This window comes from Camelus ferus, chromosome 5 (assembly GCF_009834535.1).
Source record: "Camelus ferus isolate YT-003-E chromosome 5, BCGSAC_Cfer_1.0, whole genome shotgun sequence".
NCBI lineage: Eukaryota > Metazoa > Chordata > Mammalia > Artiodactyla > Camelidae > Camelus > Camelus ferus.
The window spans coordinates 90,377,374-90,397,775 of record NC_045700.1 but is presented as its reverse complement, the minus strand read 5'-3'; the positions used below and the strand labels follow the sequence as shown (position 1 = coordinate 90,397,775).

The window sequence follows — 20,402 nt, the reverse complement described above, 5'->3', positions numbered from 1 at the left end:
AAAACAACAGATGTCCCCAGTACCTTCTGGAATCCTCACCATCAGTTCCTTCCTACAAAGGATCTGCTCCCTGCCAAAAGCCTCACAGCTGAGCCCCAGCATGGGTGCATGTGAAATGAGGTTGTCTCAAGTGACCACCTGGCACTTCTTGTTGCTATGGCAGCAGCCTTGATGGAGAGTTCATGAGGACATACACCCTCCACTCTGGGTTCTTGGCTATGCTCAGGACTTTATGGAATCCACACCAGCCAGCCACTGGCTGCTAGGCTTTCTCCATAAATAACACATACCATTCACCCAGTATATAAGGTCAATGTTCCAGGCAGCCTTAGAATATATCAGCCATATTTCCTGATTTGAGCTTTTATCACCTCTCTGAGCTCAGACCAGACCCTGTGGCATTGGCTGAGGTCTCTGGAGAGGATGGCCTAGGGACTCCCCTGGCCCCTTCCCTGGCTGGCCCTGCCCTTGCCTTCAAAGACTTGAGGTTGGGAGGGACAAGCAGCCACACTGCAGAAATGGACTACCCCAAGTAAAGCTGTTACCATGGTTTCCATCCTCATGAAGCAGCATCCACCAGGAGGGGACCAAGAAGTGGCCAGGGGCCTGAGGACAGGGCAAGCCTGTGTCCAGGACAGGGAGATCACAGAGGAAGCTGGCAAAAGTAGGCTGAGCATCAGGGCCCTGGAAGGACCAGGATCTAGAAAGCCTTTGGACCCCTGGCCAGCAAAAGAGATGTGGAGACAGCACTGGATTCTGGCACTTGGGCCTGGGGCAGCCTGGCAGACAGCTCAGAGTTTCAGAGTGCAGGTGGGAACCCCTGACCCCCAATTCCAAGCAGCTGAAGGCCCTGGGGCCACACTCAGGGCAGCAGCCTCTGTGAGGAGTCCTACAGTAGGGCCAGAAATGGCCAAGAGCTGAGCCTACCCTAGGAGGGCACTGCGCACACTAAGCATTTGAACAGAACCAAGCAAGAGGGAGCCCAAGGGGCCAGAACCGAGGGAAGGCCCATGACTCCAGAGGAGCTGATCCTGGCCTCAGCTCTGGCTCTAGGGAGGCCTGGGGTCTCCTCTCCAAGAAACCAGGTCCCTGAAATGGGCCATCAGCTGCCCAGAGGGAAGGCATGGGGAATAACCACTGACTTTTATGTCTGACCAGGGTGCTGGCTAGAGAGGGAGGAAGATCTTGCTGTGAGGGGTGGGGGTTGCTGGGGGTGTGTTCCCTAGGCTAGGGCCCACTGAAGAGCTCTTCTCTGAGCTGAGCAAAACGGGGAGCCCCTGCAGTTCCTCTATGTCCACCAGAGGGCGCCCATTCCTCACAAATCTTCCAGCTTGGGCTCCTTGGGCACCCTGTTCTTGCTTTTGGAGACTTTGGGACTAGGATCAAGGTGACCCTGGACCCTGAGGCCATGTCCCAGGCAGTGATAAACTGTACTAAGCTCAGGACTAGAGAAAAGTGGGTTCTGCTGAAGGTAGCAAGGGCTGTTCTAGGCCGAATCTTTAGAGGGGTGAGGCAATGCAGATGTTACTGGGTGTGCAGGGAGTTAGCACAGATGTGGGACCCTATGAAAGGCAGCCCTAGGCCATGGCACAAGCCGCATGCTATTGTTCCCATAATGCAGAGAAGACTGAGGCCTAGCAAGGTCCAGTTATTTGCTCCATATTAACATATCTGCATGTCTGTTTCTGTACAAGACCTTCTAAAGCTCTGGCCTCCTTTCTGGGGGTTTGGGGGGTTGTAGTTCCAAACTGGGTTAGATCTGATCCCAGCTCCGTATGCTGTCTGTTATGTGGTCTTTCTGGACCCCTTCCCCTGCCTCAGGAAACCCTCTAGGCTTTGGGCCTTGGGAACATCTGCAGGACTGAGCTGCCCTGAGCGGCAAGACAGAAAGCAGCTGGGCAGTCTTGCCTCGAGGGGCAGCAGCACAGCGTTGCAGACACATGGGATGGACACACAGGTTCAGAGGGTCCCTCCTACCAAAGCCTTGATCTGACCTTGACCCAGCTTGATGTGAAATGGGCAGCCAGGCCTCCACACTGAGTCCTCACTCCACATTCCACAGGCTACAACCCCTGTGAAGGGCCAGGCCCTCCCAGAGCGTGGGCACCTGACAGAAACCACGAGTGTAGGCACAATGAGGTATGGAATGGTGTCCCACCACCAGGAGGTGCCCTGTCATGTGTCTCCTGCCCATTTCTGTTATCTCTGGAGCCTAGAACGGTGCCTGGTACAGAGAGAACCCTCGGTGCGAGTGGATGGATGGATGAACAAATTAATGGAATGGACAGAATACTCACCAGGTGCTGGAGAACTTGGTGAATCAGACATGGCCCCTGACCTCGGTGGGCGACAGCCAAAAAAAAACACAAACTGATAAACACACATGCTCACACTGTGAAAATTGCTGTGACCAACAGAGAGAATTGGGACGGGCCTTCTTTAGACTGGAGACCAGGGAAGGCCTCTTAGGGAAATCATGTTTGTATTGAGACCTGGCATGGAGTGAGTCCTGAGAACTCTGGGAGTCAGGCATTCCTGTGGTGAGAAAAGCAAGTGCAAAGGCCCTGAGGGAGGACCAAGCCTGCCATGGACACAGGAGGTTGATGTGGCTGGTGAGTAAGGGAGGCCCAGCTTGGAGCAGAGGGAGAGGGGCCCTTGTCTTGGAGCTTTCACTTCCATGGAGTGACTGAACCCCATTTGGTGGGCTCCCTGGTATGACCAGCCTTCTGTCTTGATCTGCCCTCTCCCTGGCCCACCTTGGTCACACCTTATCCTTGATTCCCCTGGCCCAGCCCAGGCCTCCAGACCTGTGCACCCAACAGCCTCTGACAGTTTACCTCAAAAGCAGTGAGGCCACCACACAGCACCAAACCTTCATCCCCTGCACCTTCCAGATGGTAAGACTTCTCCCTGGGCTGGAGGGCTCAGGACTAAGTCTGGGATCCTTGGTGGGACCTGCCTCCAACATCCAATTCATCCCTGAGTCTAGACATTTTATCCCATGTGATGATTTAAATATACCTGGTTCTCTCCCTCCTAGCATCTCCCCTCAATCCAGCGCTTCCCACCCCAACCTCTGCAGATGTCACTCCAGTGCTTTCCAGGGATTTTTCCTATTTAAAACCTCTATGGCTTCCCCAAATCCTACCTCGGTACCTGGCTCACAGAATGCCTGTCCCTGGCTGCCCTGTTTGCCCATGCACCCTCCGTCACCTCTTGCATGAGGGATGCCCACGCACGGCTCATCCTCCCCACCTTTTCTTCATCCTCCTGGCCCTACCAGTCTCAGCTTCAATGCCAATGCCCCAAGGGAAGCCCTCCCTCCTTTGTCACGTCCCCTTGTCCTTGTGTTCAGAGCACCCTTATCAGTGGCCCAGGATAGCAGATTGTCCTTAAGGAGTTTTAATGGGTGCATGGTTATTAACATCTGCCCCTCCTCTCGTCCCAACCCCCAACTTGGCATCTTGAAGACAGATGACTCCTTCATGCAAATGGTGGACGCCTGAGAGGCTGGAAGGGAGAAACGTCAGGATGGGGTGGGAGGAATAGATGAAATACCCAAGGTCTCCTCCCCTCGAGTCCCAATGGCTCGTTCTTGTCATAGGCAGTAATGTGCCCCCACCTGTCAACTCGGTCTAGGCAAGGAACCCCCACATGGCCAGAGTGCTGGAGGGTACATGGCTTCTCTGTCCCTATCCCCTCCTCTGCCCACAGCGACTTGCAAGACTCAGAGGTACTCCAGGCTGAGGAAAACATCCCTGAAGAAGTAGGGATGACCTTCCCTTTCCTCACCCCCGTGATTATCTCACTTAGACCGCTTGACACCAGAGAAGCCTCTTTAAGACCATGCTTAGGAGGGACAGAGGCCAGCATCACCCAGCCAGCAGTGGCAGAGGAGGCAGGTCCTGCAGCCTCTCTTACCTTTAAATTGAAGCCTGTTCCCAGCACCCCCACTGCTGTTTCAACTCCCCCTGACCCCCCGAGAGAAGGTACAGCCACACTATGGTGCTTGCAGGGGGCTTCAGATTTGTGGACCCCAGAAGGTTCTTAGAGGGCTCTTATGTCACCTGAGGGTTCAAGCTTGAGGTCACTTGATCTGCTGTCACTGCTCACTTGTCTGAAAATCAAAACAGCTCATCTACCACCTCCATCTGTGTTCAAAGGGCAAGGTGGCCCACCCCTCAACTAACCAAGTCACTTGTTTCTCCTAGAGGCCAGAGATTAGCGAATGCAGGGCAAGGCTACACTAGTGACCTGGAAGAGAAGTCCTAGAGAGACCAGAAGGTGCCACATGTCACCACCAGGGGGAGCCATTCTGTGGCCAGGACAACCCAGTGAGGCCTTTGAAGGCCACATCAGCTGACCCACTAGGAGGCGGCATCCCTGAGATCTTTGGACATGGGTTCACACTTGGCCTGTGCCACCCCCTACCTCACCCTCAGGACCCACCAAGGGCAGCCCCACCAAGTGCCTGTAACTGTGTACACCTTTTTCCAGGGAACCCAATGACATGGTTTTACCAACCTGTCTCCCCCTTTAGCCGGTAACTCCAGTGCCCCCACCATATCCCACTAGCCAACTGCAGCTCAGTCCTTGACCACCATGGTCACCCACCCCTCCCTGTTGTTTTCAATCCACTGTCCCCAAGGACAGCTGGGCCAGGGCCAGAGTTAAGATCCTTCCCTCCTCTCTCCCTGCCCCCTCCCCCAGAAAGCCTAAAAAAACCAAAACAAAAAAAAAATCAGGCTCGAGACAGTTTTGTTAGAACAACTCAGCAAAATAAAATTCCGGTTTATTGTTGGACAACATTGTTTCACACATACATCAAACAGGCCAAAAAAAATAAACAGCAACTTCATAGACAAAAAAAGGAAAAAAAAGAAACCTTTTATCTTTGGCCTTTTTAACCATCTCATACAAACCAACTACTTATAGTACAGCTAAGTACATACACAAAAAAAGTTACTGGAATGCTCGGAATAAGATTGTTTTTTTGTTGTTGTTTTTGTTTTTTTTACAAGGTTTTTTTTCTCCTTTGAGATTATAATGAACATGGTCACACCACAAGTAAAGTCAGAAGCAGGACAGAGAACGCTCCGAAGGCTGGTTTGGTCATCCGAGATCATTAAAAATGGCTGACCCCTAACAATATGTACAAAAATATAAAATGTAAATAAAAAATACAAACAAATTTTCCTTTTTAAAGTACTTTAAGAAAAAAAGCAGGGCCTTGGACGTTTTGGTTCTTTTTTCTTCCCCTGTTGCAAATTCACGTTGTGGTTTTGGTTGGGTGGTGGAGAGCGTGTCATCTGCAGGTGGCGCTGCCCGTGGCAGGCGGGTGGGCGGGCCTCTCTACTCGAAGGTGACCACGTTTAGATTCTGAGACGGGAAGTGGAGGGTGAATAGGTCACGGTGGCCTTTTTTTTTTTTTTTTTAAGTTTAACTTTTCCTTTTTTGCTGTCTAGTCATCCTCATCAGTCTTCTGCTTCTTGGTGTCAACATCGTCATCCTGGGCAGGGAAAGATTTGTCAAGGCCCCTGCCGACCCACCAGGCCCACCCACCAGCCTCAGCTCCTGCTGGCAGAGCAGAGCCCAGGCACAAGCAGCCTGGGGAGGGGGGGGGCTCGAGAGCTCTGGGAGGCTGGGCCCAAGGTCCTTCCTGTTCCTGCTCAAGAGGAGGGAACCACTCAGGACCACACATCACACCAACTACAACTATTGAAATCCCACCAGCCCCTCCAGTTTTTGTGCCTCAGACTCCAACCCTCTCCCGATTCACCCCAGACCCACCTCATCATCTTCAGCTGCCCGTTTGCCCGTAGCTGCCTCAGCCTCCTCATCTTCATCTCCATCCTCTTCCTCACCTGGAGAGAATAAAGCCCAGGTAAACCACTCTGCCTTCCTCAGCCAACCCAGGGGCAGCCAGAAACGGGGACGGGGACAAGACGACCGCAGCTCCTTGGGCAATCTGCCAGTAACAGACTTGCCAGGGTTGAGTGCCCCTGATCTGTCTCTGCTGCCTGACAAACTGGGTAGTCAGGGTACCCACCCTGCCCACCACAGGGGTCTCATTTTCAGAGGGAAGAGGGCCCAAGCTGCTGCACACAAAGAAGCCAAACCAACTGATCTGTCTGTGAAGGGCTCTCTCCAGCAGGAGTGAGAATCTGACTGTGGAGCATGCGGGGCACAGCTTCACATCACTAGCCTAAAACAAGAGGGAAGATGCTGACCTTACAGGTACAAGCCCAGCTGTAGGTGGTCCACTGGCCCCCACCCCTGAGGAGCCCCCAATTCCTCCCCATCTGCTGGAAGTCCAGGGGAAAGTACGCAGACAAGGCTACTCACCATCACCTTCCTCTTCCTCCTCCTCTTCCTCCCCACCTTCTTCCTCTTCTTCATCTACCTCATTGTCGGCCTCCTGCTCCCCATTTTCCTCATTCTCCTCGACAGAAAGCAGACCAGAGTATTTACAACGACAGAGCATCACTCTGTCCTCATCCCTTCTTCCAGACCTTGGCCATGCCTCTACAGACCAGACCACCCAAGAGACCATCAATTAATTGGCACCCCTGAATCTCCAACAGGAGATCTTGACGCAGGACTGTGCAAGGCCTTGACCTCCTCCCCCACCACAGATTAAGCTCAAAATCTAAGAAATGTTGCCCAGGAGCTGCTAGAGGGTCATGAGCAAAGTAAACACTCACAGCATTCCCATTAGCAGGTGCCTCTCTCCCATTCTCCGCCTCCTCCACAACTTCCTTCTTCTCTTTTAAGTCCTTCAAAAAGGAAGAGGGAACTAGTAAGTTTTTTGAGCAACCCAGGGCTGGCAGAGGCTCCCAGGCCTACACGTAGGAATGACGCAGTGTTGATCTGGATGTCCAAACTTAAGAAGCCTAAGTTACACAGGATACTTAGTGTCTTTGTGGTCAGCATTTTATCCTACTTTTCAACCCTTAAAAACACACTTAAAAAGGGAGGCCCACTACGGCTATTCCCACCGGCCCCATACTCATGCTTCTTAGGAAAGGAGCCATGTGGCACCACAGCCCGAAACCCGTCTGGCCGGGCAGACGAGCCCGGAACACTTAACTCACACACTCATTACAGATTTGTTTCCAACCAGAGGGAGCTCCGCCTCTCACAAATCCTTCTTGGAAAACAGCAGGTATGCGCCATAAATAAGGTAAGAGGGGAGGGCCCTGACACTGCGGGAGGACTCCCGTGGGCGGACCATCCCGGGAAGGGAATGGGAGGGAGCTAACAGGCAAAACTGGGGAGGCCGCCTCATTAGCCGAGGCCCCGCAGCCAAACTCAAGTTCCAGGCCCACGGTACCCTAGGACCTGGCAAGCGCAGGTTTTCTGAAGGAACCCGAATCACACACCAGTTCCCCCATACCCTACAGCGGTCCCAGGAGATAGCCAACCATTCCCTAGAAATGGGCGCGAGCTCAGGCGACGCTCTCCTGGGCCCGAGGCCTTTCTCGTCCCAAAGGTGCGCCACCCAGAGCGCCCCGTTTCCCTCCCAACCTCTCTAGCGCCTCGCCAGGCGGACACGGCCCGAGTTCCGGAAAGCAGTGCCGCCATGGGAACCCCGAAGCCCCATAACTTTTTCCATCCGGCGCGGCACTCTGCCACCAACAAAAACAGGCGTCGAGAGGCCCGGGTGCGGGAGATCGCTCAGCCGGGGCACCTGCCGGGCCAGTCCTCCCCATCCGGCCCACCGCGGACCCCGGCGCCGCCCGCTCCCGCCCCCTGGCGGCCGAAGCCCCGGGGAGCTGTGGGGGCGGGGAGGTCGAGGCGCGCAGGCGCGCACCCCCGCCCGGCGGGCTTTGCGCGCGGGCCTCCGCACGCACTGCGCGCGCGGAGCACGTGGCCCGTGGCTGCCGAATGCGCCCCTGACCCTGGAGACCCGGAGTCCGCAGGTTGTACTCGCACCACCGAGCGCGCGCGAGTTGCTTGCCAGTCTCTCCGGGCCTCTGGACGTCCCTGCTGCCTCCGCGCACAGGCCTAGATACGCGGGAGTACGTCTCTGCATTTGGCGGGCAAAGTCCCGCGAGAGGCCACCCCTTAGTCCGCGGGGCTTTTTCAGTCCCGAAGCCTGAAGCCGTCGGAGACACACTCCAGAGGACTGTTTATTGCTCCGAGCGGGAAATCATGTTGGAGGAAATCGAACCACCGCACTGGGGAGGGCCGACCCTCCCCTCCAAACTAGTTCCCGGGCAGGGCCCAGAAAAAGCTGGAGGGAGCCCCTGCGGAGATCCGGGTCCCAAGCTCCGCTCCTCCGGGGAGTCGCCCCTGGGAAAGAACCAAAGGTGACGCCAGGGCCACAGGAGTTAAGGAGACGCCAAGGTGACTCGCCCCCATCCCCGCAGGGACAGGAATGCGGTGCGGACCAAGGCAGAAGGATAAAAAAGCGACCCTGCTTTAAAGCGCCCAGTTCCCGCCGATGGCAGACACTCCCCAGGGCAGGCAGCGGGACCGACGCGGCGCGCAGTAGCAGAGCTGCGCCAAAAGCGCAGAACCTCAAAACCGAGGGTAATGAATCCGCAGCACCGGGCCCCAACAACCCCTGGAGACCCGCTCGACCCCGCAACGAGCCAACTGCAGCCGCAGGTTTTTGTTCCCCCGCGTAGTCCCCGGAGATGCCGCACATTCGGTGCCCCTGGGCAGCCGCGGGGGGCGCCCATCATCGCCCCAGCGCGCCGCTCCTTCACTTTCCGTTTCCTCCCCTCCGGCGCGTGGGCTCGCCTCCTCCTCAGCCAAGCCCGGCACCGCTGGTGAATTATTGAAGCTGGGCGGCTGCTCCCGACACACTCCCCGCCAGGATGCCCACCTCCGCCTCCCCGAGGGCGCCCAGGGCGGAGGAGAGTTCACACCTCTGCGGACACAACCGACGTCGCGGCCCGCAGCCCCACTCAGCCTTATCATAGCTTACTCCAGATAAGCTTCCTCGGACCCACTACAAGGCGCGAAATAGAGCGGCCCGGCGCCGAACAAAGAGCAGCGCCGCCGGCGGGAGCTCGCCGCGGAGCCGCCACTGCCGGCAGCCGACCCACGCCCGCACGCGCGCTCCCCCCCAACACTTCCGATTCTAAACGCGCTCGAGTTTCAAAGTTATTTCCGTGAGCCTCGCGGGCCGACGACCCCCAGCCCGGCCCCTCTCCTCCCGCCGCCACTTAGACGAGTACAAACAAGTTTCGGGAGCTGTGGAGCAGCCTCTCTTCAAGCCGCTCAGCCTCCGCTCCCGCTCCCCTACCCGGGTCCCCGAGGGCCCCCAGCCCACTCCTCCACGGCTTCACGTTTTCCCGCGGCTCTTCCCGCCCCCCCCCGCACACAAAGAATGGGCTGCCTGGGGACCTAGGCCGGGGGCTGATGGGCTCCCCGCGGAAGAGAGCAACAGAGAACTCGGGGCACCCGGGTGCCGCGCGCCAAACACTGTTTCGGCGGTGGCAGCGCACGGACCCCGAAGGGGCGGGCGGCGTCTACCCTCACCTTGGTGGTGATCTCGGAGCTGGTGTCCACGGCCGCGTCTGACATGATGGGCACGCCGGTGATCCGATGCAGCGGATTAAAAAGAAAGCGAGAGTTCGAGGACTCTGGCGATAAAGCTGCCGGAGTCCGCGGCGGCGGCGGAGGAGACGCGCGGCGGAGGTGGCTGCGGCGAGCGGAGAGCCGGACACAGGAACAATGCAAAGATGGCTTTTCAGAGCAGCCAGTGGGGAACTCACGCGGCGCCAGAACCTTTAATATAGATTAGTGGGCGGCGCTCAGCCTCCCTTGCCCGAATGCTATTGGCTGAGAGCAGGGAGCGGGCGCTCGCTCATTGGCTCGATTCCGAACAATGGGCAAGCGTGCTTAAAGCGGCAGTGCCTTGGTGCGTCCCGCGCTGCGCAGCCGCCGTTCGCACTGTCATTCAGTGCCTGAGTTTGCCGGGTCTCGGCGGCACCAACGCCGCGGGGGAGGGGCGCGCGCTCGCGCTCCGGGGGCGCGCTCCCGCTGCTGTTTTGCCGGGGCTGCTGACGCAGAAAGCCAAAGCGCGGCAAAGCAGCCCGCCCAGCCCCCAGTCCTCACCCCTCCCCGCGGCTGCTCGGAAGGAGGGGGAGGGAAGAGGAGGTGGTGGGCGGCGCACGCGACGGCTGCCAGGAGGGGGAAGGGAAGGCCGGGTGCTGGGCTGTGCTCGCCCGGGGCGGTGCTCTACACAGTGCCCTTGGAGATGCCCACCTCCCGCCCCTTATAATATGCCACCAAGAACTGCCCTAGCCCAAGTCAGCGGAAGCCCCACGATGAGCGATGAGGGCGTGAGGTCAGGATCCGCGCACCTGGGTCGTCCCGTCCTCTACTACGTCCACCCCCTTTGCACAGCTCCGGGCTCCCCGAGTCTTTGGAGAGGTGTACCCGTCGCACACCACCAGCCCCGGTGTCTGCCGCCTAAGCCAGCTGACGAGTGGGCTCTGTGCCAAGCACGCACACTGGGGAATTCGTGCGTCGAGGGGACTCGAGGACCGGTGTGGGCTCCGCCCTCGAGCAAAACAGCCCGCAGGCGTCTAACTAAACAGCGGTCCCCACACTTCAGGATTCTGTACTGCGCCTGCCCCGAGCGGTCACGGCCGTCGCGACAGCCTCTGGGATCCTTCCAGGGCCCGGCCTTCGAATCCCTCTCCCACCCCACTTACGGCGCTGCCAAGGGCACATGAACTTATTCATTGCAAGGGCTATTGAGGGAAAATAATCGTCCCTTAGACTAGTTGGGCTAGTCCTTTGGGGCTCATTGCACTTCGGGACGCTATTTAGGGAACCACGCGAAGCCCCGAGAAGGGAACCATCAAAATGCCACACTCAAGATGGCGTTGGACTTGGCAAGCGTGGCGTGACGTCGTGTCCCATCTCACGCAGACGATCCTAGAACACTAGGCTATAGCCTCCTTATCACCACCGCTCTTGGCTATCGAACTAAGAAACCAGCTATGTGGGAGGAAAGATTGAAATAAGTGGAAAGATGTCACCCCTCAAAAAAAAAAAAAACTGTGCCACACACAAGATGGCTACAGATAGGGTTCATCCCTGTGTAGCCAGAAGGGGGCGCCCGACACGGAAGGCGGGACTCCGGAGAAGCGAGCGCACACTGGCTGAGAGTGGCGGGCGAACACAAAGTTGACGCTTTGCGTCCTGCCATTGGCAGGTTCCGCTGTCTGTCTCTTGAGGCCGCCGTTTTGGGAATGGAGAAAACCCGGAGCCTGGGATCATGGAGTAAGGATGGACGCCAAGGCCAGCAGTGCTTGAAGTCAGGGGCGGGAGGAGGGACTGAGTAGGTTGCTCTTCTTGGTTTTCTTAGGTCAGGGGCCAAGTGACCCCATTCCCACCGCGAGACCCCCCCCAACTGAGTTCACGCACTCGCCCGGCTGCCACCCGGGACCCTGGACTCCGCTGCCCAGCCGGGAGCGGGTGCGGATTGCTGGGGTGCCACCCGGGTCTGGGCCCCCTCCCACTCTGCCTATGCCTCGCGCGTCAGTCCCGCATCTCGGTTCATATCTGCCAGTCTGGCTGCTGGCTTGTGGTGGCTTTCCCGAGCGAGTTGTCCTTTGGGGAGAGAGAAGCCCGGGCTCCCTGTACTTTGGCCGGGAGAAACGTCGGGCAGGTTCTGGGCAGGGGCACCGCGCCCCGTCCCGCTACCTGGCAGTCGCCATCCTGTTCAGGGTACGCGACGACCAAGGGGGCGCCCGTTGGGTCTCTGCCCTGCCCCAAGGGCTCCCCAATGGCTAGAGGTGGGATTCTCCCCAGGGTGGGGCGCACGCCAATCCCAGGGACTCGCAGTGGTGTCCCTGAGGACCACGCGTCGAAACCCTTTGTTCGGTCCCCTCCCTCCCGCCGCCAGCTGCCTTTATTGCGACGCGCACCTGGGGCCGCCATTCACCCCAGAAGAGGAAGGGACTCTGGCCGCTGCTGCCGCGACCCTTTGTGCCACATTCTCCAAGCGGTGAAGGGATTCTGCGGCATCATAAATAGGGTAGAAGAGCGCCTTCTATCTGCCGCTCATCCATTAAACTCTGGTTACCGTGGAGAGGATTGTTTAGCCCACAAAACCCGGATGCAGTGAGAGCTTGTTCTGTGCTATATTTAAGCGATTGAGTCTTCTTCCCTGTCTGGATAGTGGCCTTGGGCAGTTGTCTCTGTGTCTACAGCTGAAAACTGGACATGACTGTTCTAGATTCTGGCCATTATGGGCTGGGAAGCGGGGAGCAAATATCCAGGGAGGAACTGGGTGAGTGTGAATTTCCCTCTAAGAACTGCTTTGCCTGACCCTGTCCCCGTGCAGCTGACTTTGCTAGAAGTGGGTAAAGAAAGCTCATGCCCACCTGGTTCTAGAACCAGCGTTTACCTTCACCAGGTACTGTCTGAGCACCTGCTGTGTACATGGCAGTGAGCCTTTGGCTCATGCTTCAAGCATTTTCATTTATTCTCTGCACCTTGCAAAGTAGGTAGGACAATTACAGGGTTGAATCATAGGAGACTGATGTTTTTACAGATCAAAACGAATTGAAAATCGGCAAATACATAGGTTCAAACTCTTATATGATGTCACTCTCCGTTTAACAAGTCAAGAAAGCAGACCAAGGGATTATAGCAAGGGATTTGGAGTAACCAAGTGAATCAGTGACCAGGCTGGGGCTAAAACCCTGCAATGGAGGGAGCTGTGTTGCTAGATGAGCCATGGATCAGAAGTGGCCTTGGACCACCATCTCACCACAGGAGTGTGGTGTTTGACAGCTCATGAGTGGAGGAGTTATTTAAGCTGTAACAAGCCTCATTCCTCCAGTAACAGGCAACCCCTCACCTCCTTTGCTGCTTTTGAACAGGCTGTTCTTCATGTCCCCTGTCACTTACACTTACTGATGCATCTCTGCCCTTTGCTGTTCTTGTGGCCTTTCAAACCCCCCAAGACAAACTGGTGTGCCCCTGACTGCATGCATTTCCTGTTGCAGTTTTGTTTACAGCCTGAGATGCCCTGCACTTAGGTTAGAGTTGCTCTAAGCCAGGGGACCCAAATGTCCTCCAAGCAGGTTTTGTTTATAGGGAATTTGCATTGAGGACACCTCTGGGTTGCCTACCCAGTCTCAGTTGGACAACAACTGCTGGCCTGAGTCACGCATTTATTTCACTTGCCTGGCCCTGTAGGCACTTACGTTTGCAACCCTTGCTCCTAAGCCATTTCCAGTGTATTCCTAATTGGTCATCTCACAATTTTGATTTCCAAAAGACTAGAAGGAAAATAAATGCTGGTAAAGCTGCCTGGGTTCAAATCTCAGCCCTGCCACATGCTAGCTGTGTAAAACTGGGAGAGTTACTTCCTCACCTCTAAAAAATGGAGATGACAAAAATAGTACCTACCTTCCAGGGTTATGGTGGGAACTGAACAAGTTCATATTCACAAAGTGCTTAAAATAGGGTCTGGCACATCCAGAAAAACCATCAGTGTTCTCAGGACCCTATTTCCCAGCTGCTGTCTGTACCTAAGTGGGTTGGTTTCACAGTGTTTGCAGGACTCTGGACAAAGGAACAATGTCTTCAGCAAATTCTTCCCATATTCGGTGGGAAATGAGGGCACCAGCCTAGCTGAGTTTCTGGAAGCCTATGATTTGGTGCCCAACATGCTTGGCAGCCCCTCTAGCCTCAGAGGAATGACAGAGTCTGGGAGGCAGCCTGAGTGGAGCAGGCCTCAAAAAACTCCCGCCTTCAGAAACCCAGGAGTTTCAGGCTGAGGTTTCCTTGCCCAGCATCACGGCCTGGGGAGCTGCCAGAGGCCTTTCAACTCTCCCGCCCTGCCGAGCCCGGATGGGATTGTGTAAGAACCACCCCCACACGCCTGCTCTCTGGTGCAGCACGCCTGGGCCTGCCCGTCCTCCTGGGGAGCTATGCCAGAAGGCCCTGGTACCCACACAGGTCTGGCCACCCCGAGAGGCAACTGCCTGGCAGGGAGAGGGTGGGGAACATCTGTTGAAGTTCAGAGTCTGCCATCAACCGATGCCAAACTGGAATCCTGGTTGGAGAGGAGCTGAGGAGGCCGGGGGAGGTGTGTGTGCTGTGTACACGGCCCCTGCCGCCCTCTGAACACACTCGTGCCTTGGTGTCTCTGAGAATCTTCTGCGCCTGTGCCATTCCCCTGTCCCTCTTCCCTGCATCCATCTGCCTGAGTGCGTGCCTATTTGCGTAGCTCGAGTGGGTGTTTGGCTTAAGCTCTGGTTACCGTTTGTGAGTGCGTGGGCCCAGCATCGCCGTAGCAGGTGAAGGTGCCCTTTGGGGGAGCACGCGTGCGGGGACACACCCGGTCACCCTGCCTGGGAGTGCCTGTGAGAGCAGTGCACCTGGTGGTTAAACACCTATGTGACTATGAAGAGGCATTTAACTATGCATCTCTACACCTGTCCCCTCCTGCCACCTGACCTCACGTGGAAACCCAACAAAACAGGAGCCAAGAGCAGACCCCAGCTGAGGATTTATCTGCCCTAGGCAGGCCAAAAATCCCAGCCCAGGTAAGCTTGAAGTTGGGAGAGGCAGGCTCTTTGATATCTTGAAGCTTCCTCTTTCCTCTTCTCTGTTACGCTCAAATAGGTCTTCTACCTTTCCTTCAGCTCTGGTGGAGGAGCCACCCCCAGGCTTGTTTCGGGGGAGGTATATGGGATGGGTGACACACCACTAGCCAGGATTTGCTCACTCTCTCACACTAAATGGAGTACAGACAAGGTGACCAACTGTCTGGGTTGTTCCAGGACCCAGAACTCTTCATGCTACAACCAGGAAACTCCTGGGCACATGGACACATTGTTCACACTGGTCCAGTCCTTATTCACATGCTGGTTAATGTGGCATTTCTCAAAAAAGCTTTAACACACTGTCAGGAGAAAGGGTCCTATAGCCCTCAATCCAAAAACAGTTCCCCGCTTGGATTCTGCCTCTCTGCCATGGAGAAGCCGAGGTAACACTGGGAGCACTTGTTTTGCACATGACAGAGCAGAAGGACTGAGGGGCTTAGTGAAGATCACGGAGCAAGCTGGCTATCAGGACCTCCCGCACCCGCCGGGGAGGGCTCTCAGCTGCGCTGTGCAGTGATGTCGTGATCGTGGGAATCCTGTTGGTTTCCAGATCCAGGTGGGAACAAGGGTCTATAGAACTGGGGGAGAGATTCAGCTTCCTTTCAGCAGTGTTGTGTCATCCAGGAGCTTTTCTGAGAATCGCACAGAGGAAAAAAAGTGTGGCTCTCACTTGGACTATTCTACAGGAAAATCTCAAAACTGGATGAAACATTACCCCAGAACTGAAACATCACCCCAGAACTCAAACCTCCCCAGGGAAAGGAGAAGAAGGTGGCAGCATCTTTTCTAGGGAAGTGTGAGCTGCTCCTGCCTTGATAGCCCGAGAGGAAAGCCAGAGCTCCCCCGCACCTGAGCTAAGAGCCTCCCTGGGCCTCCTCAGCTGAGGCGTGTTCTCAACGTGCTGCGTTGTGGCCAGGCCTGGAATTGTGACCATCTGTTGGCTCTCTGCAGCTTTCTCCAGAACAGGCCACTCTAACTTGTCACTTAGGTGCTTGAAGGGTGTTACCTCAAAAGCACTGGCCAGGCACCTCCCCATTCACTTGGCTTCTGGTAAGGCCTCAGTTTCTCCACTTGCTAAACAGAGGGAAGAACGTGGTCTAGGTCCCAGGGAGAGAACAGCATGGTTGTGTGTCCCCACTCCATCCTGGGTTGTTCACAGGGCCACTGCACTTGGAGTTTGGCCAAGACACCAAACACCAAACTTGGTGTCATGGCCAAACTCTGTTGATCACCTTGGGCATAATCAGTCTCCTCCTGAGCTTCGTGTGTTAGGTTGGAGATTTCCTCAATTAAGATTCTCAGGATGATAAAATGTTCAGAAGTGACCACTACTTGGGGGAGAGTATAGCTCAGGTGGTAGAGAGCATGCTTAGTATGCACGAGGTCCTGGGTTCAATCCCTGGTACCTCCACTAAAAATATAAATAAATAAATAAACTCCACGCTCCCAAATAAATAAATAAAAGAAGTGACCACTACTATTAAACAAGGGGCATTCATGACAGAAGTAAAATGTGTTCTGAATACAGATAAAAGGGAAATCAGAAATTAATGATTAACCTTCATAAGCAGCCTGCATGAAAAGCTCTCCAAGCAGGGAAGGACGAGCATAAAGAAGCATCCTGGCGGGGAGGGTATAGCTCAACTCAAGTGGTAGAGCACATGCTTAGTATGCTTGAGGTCCTGGGTTCAATCCCCAGTACTTCCTCTAAAAATAAATAAGAAAGAAACCGAATTTCCTCCCCAACCAAAAAAATTTGAAAAAAATCCTTAGCTGAGAACCCCAGCTTAGTTACTAAAGCTTTCAGGGTCCTGGAAGGATGTCACCTGGCAATGGTGGTGGTTCTCCACACTCTCTCTTCAGTCCCAGCCTCTCTTCCTCAGAAGGCCACCAGTGGGAAGGGGGCACTCTAGGGACTGGGGGATCCACTGCTAGGCTGGTTGACACTGCTTCTAAGCAAGTCTCTTTACCCTCCCCACCTTGTTCCCATCATGCAGACTGAGTGAGAGGGGATTTCTGGGCATGTTGTGTAAGTGTCCCCCTCCCTGCAGGCTGGAGGTAGCAGGCACAGGTCTGGTTGTGTCCCCACTTGGCGTGGCCCAGTGCCTTACACATCTGACTATACTTCATCAAGAAATGACCATTCAGTTGCTCGGAATTGGGCCCGACATGCCACTGAGCCAGCCCCGGGTGTTCACGCCTGCTCCACGCCAGAAGAGAAGAGAAAAATTGAACACACTTCAAACAGTTATGGCAAGATAAGCACCCTGCAGATGGAGAGGATGGGAAAGAGCCTCATTTTACAGATGGAGACACTGCGACCCAGAATAGAATCCTGATTTGCCAGTAGAAGGGCCCCTGGCCGGGAAGAGCGCCCCCCTTGGCCTGGCTGCTGGGGCTTCATGCCACCCACCCTCCCTCCACTGCCTGACTCAGACCCTGGCTGATACCAACTCTCAAAATTCAAAGACCAGGGCAGCCCAGATGAGTTGGGGTGCTTCCTGGAGCAAGTAGGGCTTCGCAAGAGCCTGGAGTCAGGGTAAGAAGTAAAGGAGAGAGCAGGGGCCGGACAGTCTGGGCAGCTCCAACACGGAAACAAGCTGGGCATGCGCGTGAACAGAAAGTGGGCTGGAGGGTCAGTGGGAAGAGGGCCCTTCTGAAACCTGATTTGCCCCAACCAAGCAGACTCATTCCAAATGTGCCCTTCCACCCTGGGGCATGGCTACTGAGCTGGACCCCACAGACCTGCCCCACCAGGGACACAGCAAGTGATACAGCTACAAACCAGGACATTGAGACATGAACAGCAGAGAGGCCGGGTGAGAATGGCAGCTGCTGTTTACTGAACAAAGTCTGGGCCAGACATTGTTCTGAGTTCTAGACCCACATTAACTCATTCAATCCTATGAGGAGGTCGTTGTTTCCACCTTACGAAAGAGGAGACTGAGGCACAGAGTGGGCGGGTGTTGCCTGGAGTCCATGGCTCAGTCCAGGTGCAGCCCCGGCTTTCAAAGGAAAAGTCACTGGTCACAAGAAGTCCCACCCCCATCAGCCCGGGCCCGCCCCCACCTCCTCAAAGGTCAAGGGCAGGATCTTGGGCTTTCCTCTGTTGACTGATAAGGAGTTTATTTTCACCAACTGAGGGCCTCACCCCGCAGCAGACATCTCTCAGGTTGCAGAAAGAGCAGAGAAACCTTCCCAGATCAGTGACTTCTGGTTGTGAGGCAAAATTTTTTCTGGTGGGATATGGTGACGGGGTGGAGGGGAGGGAAAGGCATTTTGCAACAGTCTGTTGCCAAGGGCTCACCAGAAAGTTAGCCAACTGAAAACTAAGTGCTCCCAGGCTGTTTCATTGAGCTTTTTTGTGACGTCAGTAGACAATTGGTAACAATGCCTTGAACATTTCTCCAGGCTACCACTGACTGTGGCCTTGCTCTGGACTATGGAAACACAACATTGCACAATATTCCTTTTATAGTGACCCACAGGACAAATTTCTCTCTGGCCTTAGCACCAGCAGGGCACTGTGGCCTGGGGGTTAGGAGCACAAACTTCAGGTCCCTCTGCTGTCTCCCGTGGGGGAAGGCAGGAGCCCATCAGACAAGTGTTCCTCGCCTACCCTGTGACTTAGCGTGTGGGTCCTGGGGCAAGATTTAACCTCCGTGAGCTTCAGTTTTCTCACCTGTAAAATGGTTCTCAATAACACCTTCCTAGGACGTCTTCTGAATAACTTGTGTCAGTTTTTCTTTACAGACCCTCTGCTTCTTGTAGCCAAGCCCCTTTCCCTCTCTGTCTGGGCTGCCAGAAGTCCAGCGCCCACCCCGAGGGCACTTCTGGGTTCCAGAGCTCATCCCAAGGGTGATGGATCTCACCCTCCCCTCTTACTTCCTGCCCTATTTCCCTTAGCCCGGCCTCTTCAGGGATTTTTCTTCCTGTTGGCCTTTAGGTATTTCTATAAACTTTAGAACCAAGGCCTAAACTACAGTGGTAAATAATTAAACAAGCTGGAGCCGTTTATAACCAAAGCACTTTCTCTCAGGTTCTGCCCTTTAAGCCTCACACCAATCCAGGTAGGTGCTTCATTTTAGAGAAGAGGAAATGGAGACCCCTGGAGGGAGCTGGTGGGGTGGAGACAGGTCATCCCACGCCATCCCAGCTGCCCAGCACCAGCCTCCCTTGACCCCTGCTCTGGCTTTATAAGTGACTGCCCCCCACCCTTTCCCAGCCCTTCCCAGCATCCCACCCTCTCCGGGACTCAGCTGGGTGATGCTGCCCCTCTTTCACACTTCCCTTCCATCCCACCTCCATTTCCCTGTTGTCATTCGCCTGTCTTTTGGGGGACTTTCCAAGAGATGGTAAAGTTCATTGCATTATTTAAGGATGAATGAAAAAACAGCCACCCCTCTCCGTGGTACTTACACCAAATAATTCAGATTTGGCTCTCTCCTCACGTGACAGGCGTGTTCTGAGTGCTGGCACACTGCTCAGCCCAAGGAAGTATGGTCCAGCCCTCCCAGGAACAAGCCGCAGGAACTCGGAACACGGGGGCATCAAAGCCCCACTTCCCCTCTCCTGGGTCTGTCATTCTGGGCCTTCCATGGCTGGGCCTAAGTTGGTCCCTCGGAAAACCCAACAGCAGACTTGGAAGAGCCACCACCCAGCCTGGCTCCCCCTCACTCCCTGAACTGGCTTCCTGACGATGGTCCAGGACCCAAGCGGCTCAGATTCCCAGTAAAATGTGGAAGGGACCCTCTTCAAAACCCCAGCTGCCTTCTGAGGCTCAGAGCCTTCGAGTCCAGGTGACACCTGAAGCCCCGGACACACCAGCGTGGGCCTGGAGCTGAGCTGGGGGTCAGGTGGAGAGAGCTGAACTGCTCGCAGAGAACAGGGAGCATTTGAACTTTTCCAGGACACTGGGCGGCACTCATTGTGTTCACATCTCAATAACAAAACAACCCACAACTTAGAACTTGTTGGCAACTTTTATTATTATTACTTGGTGATAAGTTCTCTTCTTGGTGTACAAAACTCATGATTGTTGCCTTTTAAGAAGCTGTGGCAATGTGATTGGTGGTATTAGCCCTGAGGTCACCCCGTTCTGCCCTGAAGGCTCTGATCCTTGCCCTCAGGCCCCCTTCCCAGGGGACTCAGTCCTTATCTGTCCACGGTGGCTGCACTGGTGTGTAAGTCTCCCAGGAGTCAGGGCTGCCTGCTGCCTCCGCGCTGCTGGAGGCTAGAAGAGGCAGAGGGGCCAGTAGGAAAGGCCAGGGAAGAGCCAAGTGTCACAGCCTAAAACCCCAGAAATAGGGTCAGGGAGCCCGCACCCTGGTGGCTCACTTGTGGGCTCCCCATAGATGAGGGAGTCTGCCTTCCCTATCAAGACAGAAGCACAGAGTGAGAATGGCGGCCGAGGACAGGCCTGCTGCCGGCCTGGAAACCCTCAGCAGACAGGCACACCCCTGGCCTTGGCCCAGCTTCTCTCTTCTCTGGACCAGGCCTCCCAGTTATGGGTGTGCACATGCATTGTAGTACAACCATGAACATATATCCATGTCTAGCGACATGTTTCATGAGTGTGGGCCAGATGTGTGTTTGCGCATGTGCAGACATGAGCATGTGCCTGTATGTCTGCAGTCATGCCAGCACCCTTCCCATCTAAGGGCTGGGGCACAAAGCTGGACTCTGCAGGTACACAGTGTTTGCTTTATCTTCCTTTGTACTTTTCTGTATTTTTCAGCCTTCCCAAATTTTAGCACACGTGCACGCCCCCTACACACATACACAGAGGCTCTCTGCTCTGGTCATCAGCCAGTG

The 20,402-nt window shown here is 55.3% G+C and overlaps 2 protein-coding genes across 8 annotated transcripts; one reads left to right on the top strand and one right to left on the bottom strand.

Moving 5' to 3' along the window:
• Positions 1-4,756: 4,756 nt before the first annotated feature.
• On the bottom strand, positions 4,757-9,725 carry PTMA (prothymosin alpha). 5 transcript variants are annotated; one of them, XM_014558039.2, is made up of 5 exons: positions 9,493-9,725; positions 6,705-6,776; positions 6,346-6,442; positions 5,791-5,864; positions 4,757-5,509 (listed from the first exon to the last, which is right to left on the bottom strand). In XM_014558039.2, exons 1-5 carry the CDS (start codon positions 9,535-9,537, stop codon positions 5,462-5,464), a joined length of 336 nt encoding a protein of 111 aa, XP_014413525.1. In that variant the 5' UTR covers positions 9,538-9,725; the 3' UTR covers positions 4,757-5,461. The 5 variants fall into 5 exon arrangements, with proteins under 5 accessions (XP_014413525.1, XP_006183345.1, XP_032336377.1 ...); XM_006183283.3 differs by having other exon boundaries at positions 6,346-6,439; positions 9,493-9,719; XM_032480486.1 differs by lacking the exon at positions 9,493-9,725 and adding an exon at positions 7,607-8,190.
• A 37-nt stretch (positions 9,726-9,762) lies between these two features.
• Positions 9,763-19,540, top strand: LOC116663796. 3 transcript variants are annotated; one of them, XM_032480479.1, is made up of 3 exons: positions 9,763-11,305; positions 14,465-14,528; positions 19,047-19,540. In XM_032480479.1, exon 1 carries the CDS (start codon positions 9,786-9,788, stop codon positions 10,692-10,694), a length of 909 nt encoding a protein of 302 aa, XP_032336370.1. In that variant the 5' UTR covers positions 9,763-9,785; the 3' UTR covers positions 10,695-11,305; positions 14,465-14,528; positions 19,047-19,540. The 3 variants fall into 3 exon arrangements, with proteins under 3 accessions (XP_032336370.1, XP_032336371.1, XP_032336372.1); XM_032480480.1 differs by lacking the exon at positions 14,465-14,528; XM_032480481.1 differs by lacking the exons at positions 14,465-14,528; positions 19,047-19,540 and adding an exon at positions 11,873-12,091.
• Positions 19,541-20,402: the final 862 nt, after the last annotated feature.

What these genes read in the sequence shown, in the direction of transcription:
- PTMA (XM_032480486.1), bottom strand. Translation starts at nt 8,035, where the DNA reads ATGCAGAGACGTACTCCCGCGTATCTAGGCCTGTGCGCGGAGGCAGCA. An exon ending in TGCCGCGCCGGATGGAAAAA is followed by an intron (nt 6,777 to 7,606) that starts GTTATGGGGCTT and finishes TCCTTTTTGAAG; the next exon opens with GACTTAAAAGAGAAGAAGGA. An exon ending in GGGCAGCTGAAGATGATGAG is followed by an intron (nt 5,510 to 5,790) that starts GTGGGTCTGGGG and finishes TTCCCTGCCCAG; the next exon opens with GATGACGATGTTGACACCAA.
- LOC116663796 (XM_032480480.1), top strand. Translation starts at nt 9,786, where the DNA reads ATGCTATTGGCTGAGAGCAGGGAGCGGGCGCTCGCTCATTGGCTCGAT.